General features: G+C 35.3%; 1 protein-coding gene across 1 annotated transcript; it reads right to left on the reverse strand.

Annotated features, from left to right (window-relative positions):
- Positions 1-3745: 3745 nt before the first annotated feature.
- LOC110101115 (TOM1-like protein 6) lies at positions 3746-9565 on the reverse strand. The gene is made up of 9 exons (XM_020828899.2): positions 9233-9565; positions 7952-8030; positions 7771-7869; positions 7038-7151; positions 5357-5511; positions 5202-5283; positions 5012-5097; positions 4602-4814; positions 3746-4516 (listed from the first exon to the last, which is right to left on the reverse strand). Exons 1-9 carry the CDS (start codon positions 9370-9372, stop codon positions 4051-4053), a joined length of 1434 nt encoding a protein of 477 aa, XP_020684558.1. The 5' UTR covers positions 9373-9565; the 3' UTR covers positions 3746-4050.
- Between the last annotated feature and the right edge of the window lie 831 nt (positions 9566-10396).

Consider the following 10396-nt stretch of genomic DNA (forward strand, 5'->3'; position numbering starts at 1 on the left):
TCAAGAATTTTATCAATTTCTTACCTTCTACTGCTGTTTCTCATATTTGGGTAAATATGCTATGTCATAAAAGGCAATCTCTTCGTTTTTCTGTTTATGACCCTTGAATTGAAATCTACTGATAATTTGATTAGGAGAAACATTCAGGTGAATCTTAAATGTGTTTTTTGCTTTTGTTGTAATGAAAGAGCGAGTCATCTTTACTTTGAATGCGATTTTACTTTCCAACTGATTTGCAATATCCTCCCCTGCTGTCTTTTTTTTTTTCTGAGGCCAAACCTAGAGCAAATGCTTAATTTTGTGGTTGATCGTGCGAACATTCCAGTTTGGCATAAAAACTGGCCTCTATTTGGGCCTTAGTTTATTATATCTGGAAAGAAAGGAATGAGGGAAAGTTTGAAAAGATTTAGGCTTAGTTTGGAATAGCTTTCTTATTGCTTCTTATACCAGCTTTGTAGTATAGAAATTAGAATTTTTATGCTAAAAAACTGCATTAAAAAGCAGTAAGAAAGCCATCCCAAGGCTTCCTTTGGGCAGCTTTCTTTCTGCTTCTTAAAACGGCTTTCTAGTAAAAAAAAAATTATTTTTGTACTGGAAAGCCACTTTAAGAAGCAATACGAAAGCAGTCCCAAATGAAGCCTTAGTGTAGCCTTGCTAGTATTTGGGTCAATATCTTAAAGGCAATTCATCTTAAACTTTTCTGATGGAAATATTGGCAAAACTTTCAATTATTTGTCATTGCATTGAATTGGGTGCTCTTCTCTGGCCTGGCAGCATATATATGCTTCTATTTTCTGGACAGTGATGACCGTTTTGTGTCACTTGGATACCCTTCCTGGATGGATGAAATATTTTGTGCGGATATCGAATCTCGTTCAGAGTTGAATGAAAATGCGTCACATCACCCTCCACTTGATACCGCAGCTCGGTACTGAGCTCGGCATTGAACTCGATACTGCTCGGTATTGGATGATGTGGTTGCACCTGATTCGCTTCTGGACGATAAGTTATATCAGATGTCTACACAGAATAATCTCTCCCTAGGTGGTTTTGTAATCTCCTATGACAACCGGTAGTGGTGTTGATAAATAAATTTTTTATTCTCTAGGTATTTTTTGCTGCCGTCGGAGTTCAGCTTTGGTCTTAATTGTTTCTTCTTCTTTGTTTTCCTTGCTGTCCTATTTTTGTTTGTGATTTAGGCTTATGCCATTGCAAGTTTTTCCGTTTGCAGCTCTATAAAAAATGAGTTATTTTTCAGATTTATACTCCTGTAATCTATTTTCATCAATGAAAATGGGCTAATTCCTCAATTATTCTAAAAATATATATCTAAATTTATTTTTCTATATTTTATATTTTAATAAATATTATAAATAATATATATATTTTTTGACATTTTCTATAGGGGTGTCAAAATATGACCTCACCGGAAACCCGACCTGACCCGGAAAATTTCGGTTTCGGGTCAACCTGTTTATCATACGGGTCGGATTTGGGTTCAAGTTTTTGACTCTAGTAAAATCGGGTCGGGTTCGGGTTGACCTGGCAACTCGAATTCAACCCGATTTGACCCGGAAAAATGGTTGCTGGCTTGTTGCCGTGCCGCATCTAGTGCATCAGCTCGTGAGCATGTCGCGGTGACCTAGTCTGGACTGGACGAGACGTCGAGTCTAATGCATTACTCGAGATATCGGGTCACGCGCCATACAGCAGGAGCAGGTCGTCCCTTTAGTGCAAACCTGCAAGCCGCACAGGTGTACCTCGATCGTATGTCGGTCCAAACCTTGCTTCATCGCCTAATTTGTTGGCACCGCAGCACCCGACCACCTGTAGTCCCGCAGCCCACTGGCCGCATTCGCCTGCTGAGCCGACCTCGCTTGGCGAGCTGGGCCGCTCCCGCTAGCCTCGCCTATAGTGAAGCCTTAAAAGCCAAACGGGTAGGTTTTGCGGGTCGGGTCGGGTCAACCCGGTAACCCGCACGGGTTGGGTCCGGGTTGAACATCCTAACCCGTTTAACTATACGGGTTGGGTTTGGATCAACCCGTTAATGTTCGGGTCAACTTGGGTTGGATCCGAACTCGACCCGTTGACCCGAATTGACACCCTTACATTCTCACATACAATTAATTAAATTATCCAATACAGCAATTAATTTCCCAAGCAATTTTCTTATTCAAGCCCAGCGAGTTATTAATCAAGTTGTTGCATGAAAAAAATACTAATAAACAGGTTATTAAACCTTTATTTTATGCTATCCAGTCAAACCTTTAGTAATTCAAATATCAAATAAACTGAATTTTATTGACGCTGGATTGGCCATCCCAAGGGGAAAAAAATCCTGGTCATTACAAAAAAAAAAAAAAGATGAGCTATTAATATATACTATAAAATTCAGAACTTTTGATTGCCATAAAAAAGTATCATTAATATTATTTTATTTTATGTTATGATAGTATTATTTATTTTAGGTCGTTTTATATAACAAATTAGATTTTAGATATTTAGGGTATTTATGTAAATTCCCCTTTTCTTTTCCATTGAAGGAAGCTGAGGCCAGTCCGGCAGTCCCCACTCCCCAGCCTTTAACATGATCCTCCGCCGCCGGCCATTCCCCATCTCCGCCATGCTCACCGTAATCTTCGCCGCCACTAACAGAACCGCTCTCTCCAACTGGTCCTTCGTCGCACTATATCTTTCTTCCATCACTGATGCCCCCCATAACTCCCCCCGCTGGCCCTCCGGCTTCGCACTCCGCACGGCCCTCGCCGGCCTAGCCTTTCTGCTTCTGCGGAGAGCTAACCAATAAGCCGAATTTAACAAATGAAATAAGAGAGGTAAAGCTTCTTTTCAAAGTCATCACGATTATTTCCAGCGAGATTCCCCTACATTTCAATCCAATCCAGCGTGTCAGTTCTCCGCACAATTTCTTAGCTTATAATTTTTTTTTCTAATGAGATTACAAAAAGATTGAGAGATAGAGTACTATCGGCAAATAGCCGAATTTAACAAATGAAATAAGAGAGGTAAAGCTTCTTTTCAAAGTCATCACGATTATTTCCAGCGAGATTCCCCTACATTTCAATCCAATCCAGCGTGTCAGTTCTCCGCACAATTTCTTAGCTTATAATTTTTTTTTCTAATGAGATTACAAAAAGATTGAGAGATAGAGTACTATCGGCATATAAAAGATTACAAACTTTTATTATTAGAAATATTACAGCATAATTGTTTTAAATTGGGGTATATCTAAAATATTGATGAATATTATAAAATTCTAAGTAAATGAGTATTATGATTATTGTTATTCTTATTTTGAATATGATTATTAAAATAATAGATTTGGTTGTTTTTATTTTGAATCTGTTAGTTAAAAAAAAAATCTCAAGTCTTTAAGTGATTACTTAATCAGTTTTCACATTCAAATTTTGGGTAATGCCTTTCCAACATTTTAGAAATCATCGTTCAGCATATGGGGTTTGTGTGCTTCTTCAACATTTTATTTAAATTGTGTAGCTTATAATAATATATGTGTTACGAAGAAGAAATATCTTATGCAAATTCAAGCTTCGTTTGAGACGACTTTCTTTTATGCTACTTAAAACAGCTTTTTAGTATAGTGATTAAAATTTTTATACTAAAAAACTGTTTTAAATAGCAGAAAGAAAGTCGTCTCAAAGGAATCCTCAATCACAGACCCTTCTCATGTATTTATCTCCAAGCAGTTCTACCATGTAAGGAGAAGATAGATATCTGCAACCAACATTACTCGTCTCATTTGATGTTTGTTTTACATAACGAAATAATATACAACAAAATGAATGAAGGGAAAAAAAAAACAAACACAAAAGAAAATTCAAAATGCAAGCTAAATTATGAATCAAAAGAAAGAAGCCTATACACGTGTAATATTCACACCTGCTGTAAGATGATACTATTACTATCCTTTATCATGAAATGTCCGCACTGCAGATGCATTTCTTGACTTCGCAATTCTCTCCAGATTTCTCATCTATATTCGTTGGATCTAAAGGAGCTAAACTTCTGTGATGCTCAATACTGGTTATACGTTGTTGATAGAAAAGGATTATAATTTCCTTCAGTAGCAATCCATGATGGAGGAAAATGATTAGATGAGTACTGTTCTACTTTCTGATGAAAAAATGGTGATATCTCTGGCGATTGTGCAGCAGCAGGTCGAGCCCATGGTGCGACATAACTATTGTATGCAGTGTAGCCTTCATTTGACATGAGAGGGTGGGGATGGTTAAGGTGCTTTTCCCAGCCGAGAGAATCCGAGAAAGGATTTTGACTCTGGTTCAATGGAGGCGTTTGATGAGATTGGTTTGGCGACAAAGTGAGACTGAGGAGGTCAATCATGTCTTGTTCTTTCTTTGAAGTACTAACTGGGGTTGGTGAATCAACCAGAACTAGTGCATTGTTTGCTACAGATGTAATGTTTTCTGAAGAATTCTTAGCTGATAAATCTTGAAAGACGGTTGATTTGGAGATAGAACTCCTGCAGAAACGGAAGCTTTGTCATTTTGGTTTATTGAAGGAATCTTTCAAGTGAATATGAATTGTGCGAGAGTTGGCCAACAAACCTGTTAGCTAAAGCAGAAAAACCATCTTCTTCTTCCTTTTCGTCATTGAATTGATAACTCATTGCCGGAGCAGGAGAAGGAAGACTTACAATTGGTAGAGGATGAGCTTTTTCTGGTGGTAAAGATGATCTGGAAACTAGAAAATCATGTTTTGAAAGTAGATTTTGTAAACTGTCATTCAGTCTAAGTGCTTCAACCAAGAGTCTATCATTCCTGCCAAGTTAACAAATGAACAAACATTAATTACATTTAAGAAAGGAAAACTTCATCTTGTTATTATATTAAAGGGCATAATTCAAATATCTTCGATCTATCTAGATCAAATGGTGAAATTATTCAGAAAATCTGGCTTATAATTTGTTGAAGCTCTATTTGTCAGATAAATAATACTATTTTTAAAAGACACTTACCCGGTTGAATTAATCAGTTGCACAAGCTTCTTCTGATTGATCTCACACTGTTTGGCAAGATCTGCGATAACTTCATCCTTGATAGCCTGAGAAGCAATATTATATGTTTTGTTTATGTTACCTTAATTCTGTTTAATATTAGGTTCGCAAATCGCACAATCATTACATAATCCATGGAGAAATTCTGTACCTTGTGATCATTTGGGTTCACAGCCTCCAGCATATTGTCGAATAACTCCATAGCACGTCGGATATTGTATAAGTCTGATAAACTAAAGAAACAAAGTACGTATCAGATACCAAACCGAAAAGAGTAATAGAAAACAAAGAAAAATTTGAGGAAACCTGAAATGACCCGTTTCAGATATAACTTGATGAAGTCTTCCAATAGCATCGGTGGGAATTTTGTAGCTTATTTGAGGTTGATTAGTTATTGGACCAGTAAGGGTAAGAATTAGATCATTGTTTTTTGGGGTTTCTGGGAACTGGACTCCAGATCTCTGCAAAGAGCATGTACAATTGTTAGAAAAGAAGAATTTGCAATCACTCCTAATACTTCATTAGTCATTAGTCAACAATTAACTTTTGGCTTGTAATGTTTTGAACGTTGATAAGAAATTATTGTAGAAAACAATTAACTTTTGACTGAAATTGAATTTCAATAACAATATTGAGTTTTAATTACAATATTGTTATTGAATTTTAGCTTTGAGTCTTCCCTAAATAATTCGCTCTCAAATTTGAATTCAAATTAGATCTCTTTCCCTAATTAATTTTCTTTCAATTGTAATTAAAACTCTCTTAAACAATTTCCCTTTGATTCCTCCTTACATAATGAATATTAACTCCTTTGGGCTCCCTAAATAATTCACTCCGAATTCCCTCTCAAATTAGATTTCCTTGCATGATTAATTCCCTCACAATTATAATTAAATTTTCCCAAACAATTTCTTTATTCTTCTTGCCTGCCTCCCACCTTAGTGGGGCCCACCGGCTTAGTCACTGGTCCATCAATACTGCCCTCCCGAAGTATTATATTATTCTCAAGGTGAAATGAAGGAAACTATTGCTAAAGCACTTATAAACTAATAGCAATCGACTAAAAAATGAACTGACACTAGGTTGAACGATCTCTGCCTCAAGCATCTCGTTAAGTATCTCATTGATCAATCTCTCAATCTCTTCATTATGTATTTGGAAATAACGGTACATGTGAACAATGATAACTGAGACTCCCTCCTTCAAGATGATAACATGCTTGCATTCCAGCAGAGGAGGCTAGGCAACCCCTAAACTGGCTGAAACACCTCTTGATATTGCTATAAGGGTGATGGATTTATGTATGGTGCTTCTATCTTCTCCCCACCTTTTTCTCCTTCCAAACTCTACAGCTCCACAAAAAATTCCACTCATTCACCCTTTTCCCTCCTTAGAAGTGGCTCAAAAGGTGGCATCTACTCTTCTTTCCCCAACATTTCCACTTCCTGATCTTCCCTTCCCCTTATTGGATTAGGGTTTCCTCCACTCTCTTAGCTGTCGGCGGCTCCCCCCACCTTCGATGTCTCCGTTTTGGTTTGGACCTCGAGCATCTTCCTCATCATCTCCTCTATGATGGCAAGTTCTCGTCGATCTTCTCATGAACGGCCGAAATTTGACTTTGAAAATATGAAATTTTAGATTTCTATTGTTTAATCACTACTTCCAACACTTCTACATTTCTTTCTGTCATAGGTACCGGATCTATGCTATGATACCAATTTCATAAAAAGTTCCTATAGAAAACAATTAATCGTTGGCTAAAATTGAATTTCAGCAAAGTCAACCAGCAAATAACAAGAGAAAATATAGAGAATAATGCACAAGAAACATATTTTTTCTTTACATCTAAGTTTACTTCCTTTTTTTTATGGATGAACCTTTATTAATGTTATTCCTTTTTTGGAAACATGCCATAATACATAAAAAAAATTTCCAGCTCTAATAAAAAAAAAAGATAAGTTGAAGCGTTTCTTTTGTAATGACATACCTTAAGTTCGGCATATGTGTTGTAGAATTGTGGATATCTTCCATTCGACCCACGAAATTTTTCTTGCCAAGATTCCAGTAGTTCCAATATTTTCTCTCTTACTTCCTTATTTTTCTGTTAAGTACTAATTGGTTAAACAAACATTTATGAACGCTAAAGATGATTGAAGTTAATAAGTAAGCAGGTATAAGCGACCACAAGGGATCTAATAGAGAGCGAATAACTTGCAAATGCATGTGATAATCGAAATTTGTATACGCCAGTAAAGTTTAAATAATTAAACATTACAATTACACAAATTAAAAGGCTATGGATAATCTGAGAAACATCAGATTAAACATGCAAAGTTTTTCCGGGCATATACTGAAGTAGAGGTGTAAGTGGGCCAAGCCGGCTCGAGAGTCGAGCTAAAGCTTTATAAACAAGCTCGAGCTGGAGCTTAGCAATAGCTAAACAAGCTTAGCTCAATCGATAGATGCATTTATAATGTTACCAAATATTTGTTTCAAGAGAAAACAGCTGGTGTTCAAAATAGTTATAACTATTAGACTTAGATTTTGTTTGTGATGACTTTCTTATTGCTTTTTAAAGTAGTTTTTTAGTATAGAAATTTTAATTTTTTAACAAAAAAGCGATTTTAAGAAGCAATAAAAAAGTCGTCCCAAACGAAGCCTTAGTTGCAAAAGAAATCCTAACAGAAACACAATATAAAATTTGAGAAATGAAAACTTACTGATTTTCTAGCAATCTTAACCATCTCTGGCAAGATTCCACGCTCAACAACTTGAAAATGCACAAAATCATCACAATTCATTATCATTGTTTCCAAAAGCTGCCATGGTTGGCACAATTAGTTAGTGCAGAAAATTGGAGAAACATGCTTACCGATAGATCTTCATAAATTTGTTACATACCGTCAAAGCAAGGAACTGAACCTTTGAGTTCCTATTTTGTAGCCTCGTCCTCAGAGCTTTAACAAAGGCTTTTGCCTTCCTGGCATTCCAAATATTTTGTGAGAGAGAGTCTCATGACTTGAATGAAAAAAAGGAATGGTTACGTTAGGTAGTCGACAACTAGCGTAATATTTATCAAATAATCACGATATGACATGAATCTTTTAATATGTTACTATTGTTATACATATTCTCATTGAGCTGGACAGGCAGATTTTTGTGAGAACCAAATAATTTCATTGATAAGTATTTGCAAAAACGCAGCAAAAGGGTAGCTAAAACTCAAGTAAAAGAGCAGCTAAAACGCAACAAGAAAAAAAAATGATATCAAATTCTCTACTCAACTATTTTAGCTTGCAAACAGAATTTATAACAGATAAGAAATTTTCTCATGATGATGGTGATAAAAAAGAAATGTTCTAATTAAGTTTTAAAAGATTTATAAACTTCAATAATTTATGAATTGTCTCTAAGTATATTTGATGTTATATAAGGAACCGTACGAATAAACTAAAGCTTATTGCCACTTGCTAACAAAAGCTTTTAATTTTTTATTTTTTATGCCGAAGGATAAAATAAAAAAAACTACAGGATTTTCCAAGTCACAACCAAAATCATTCGATTTATGAGTTCTTTAGGACCAATCAGTAAAAAATTAAAAAAGAAACTGCCATAGATCATCCAAGAACCTACTGAAAAGCAGCATATACCCTTCTGATGCATCTCCATGAGTTGCCGTGATTTTCTTTTATCACGAGTCATCATAAAAGTTTCAAAAGTTCTTGATTTTTCCCCCAAATCTTCCAATCTTTTTCACTACCCAAAGCATAAGAGATAACCTTTCCTTGTAAATTTGTTCGAATTTCTAATAAATTCTAAAAACGGATAGCTAAAATATCCCACATACTAAATCAGTATACACGCTCAGCAACAAGAGGAAGTAGACCATTAAACAATATATGAACATAACGCTGATGACTAATAATTAAGCACTTCCAAGGAAAAAATCTCAAAAGAGAAGAAACATGAGACTTTTTTCTTTCTTTCTTCTTTCTCTTTACCACAAAAAACAAAAACCATAATAGGGAAATCGACTGCCACATGCAAACAATAAAGGAAAATTCCCAAGCCATCAAAATCAGAACTCTTTGTACTGAAAAGCTGATTAAGCAATCGAAAATTCAGATTCCAAAGAAAATAAAAAAAAAAATTTCCAATTTCTAACCAAGAACAAATACGCACCAGGGATCTGAATTAATGGAATTGCAGATGTCCATGTTCATCATCCAATCCGGACTTAACAGGAGTCGGCTAGTCGCCTTCTCCACTCGCCCTATCGCCGACGACGGCGTCGAAAAGATTGACTGCAACGAAAGCACCATCTCTTCTCCTCCCAATTTCTAAATAAAGAAGTATCACAAGAGAAGGAAAAAGAAGAAGAAGAAGAAGAATTTCGAGAGAGTATTCCACTAAGCCTCGGCTCTTTCCACCAAGTTTGAAGTTTCGAGATAAAGTTGATGTTTTTATCGCAATGGTTTCTGGCCTTGGAAGCCCTTCTTGACGGCCATGGTCGCCTCGCTGTCTCAGGAAATTACAGTCAATTATATTTTATTAAAAAATATTATTGATCCCACCGTGTGAATTATTATCGAGTAATAAACAGGGTTTCCATAAGTATTTTCTTTTCTTTTAAAAAAGAAATACTTATGGAAACCGTGTTTATTAGTATAACTCAGAAAGTATAGAATTTAGTTAGAAACTTCCCGCAAAATTTGGGTAATTTGCTTCGGAAAAGACTTCAGATAGAAGCATCATTTTTTTAAAATAATTTTGGTGAAGCGGGTGATCGTAGACCGTTGGATTTGGCCAGCCAATCCCGTTCGCAGGCTTGGTTTCAATTTGAAATGAACCTTTTAACGGTCTTCTGTTTTTCTATGTACGCTGCCGGATGTACTATATATATTGTTAAGTGATTTGACATTTTATCGGTTCTGTTGGCACGTTTGTGGAGAATTGTAAAATTATATTGTAAATTATTGTTCATCATGATCATTATTTTTTAAAATATTAAATTGGTTATTTTTTGGTCTTGACTGAGAAAGGAGTTTATTTTATGTATAATATTATTTTTATTATATTTTTTCCACCCAAATTCAAATCATAATATTAAAGTTATATATATATATATATATCCATCAAAATTGAAGGTAAATGCAGTTGAATGAATAATAAAATTTTTGTCATTTCTCTTATAAATAATCAATATTGAGCATGTGATGTTGTGTGAATAAAATCAATGAGACCTAAAAACGAGAAAAAATAATATAGCCGTCTTGAATAAACTTAGTACAATATGCATTTTATTTATCAAAATATTTTTCTAGAATAAATAGAATGCTCACTTAT

Source organism: Dendrobium catenatum, unplaced genomic scaffold, assembly GCF_001605985.2.
Source record: "Dendrobium catenatum unplaced genomic scaffold, ASM160598v2 fragScaff_scaffold_1553, whole genome shotgun sequence".
Taxonomy (NCBI): Eukaryota; Viridiplantae; Streptophyta; class Magnoliopsida; order Asparagales; family Orchidaceae; genus Dendrobium; species Dendrobium catenatum.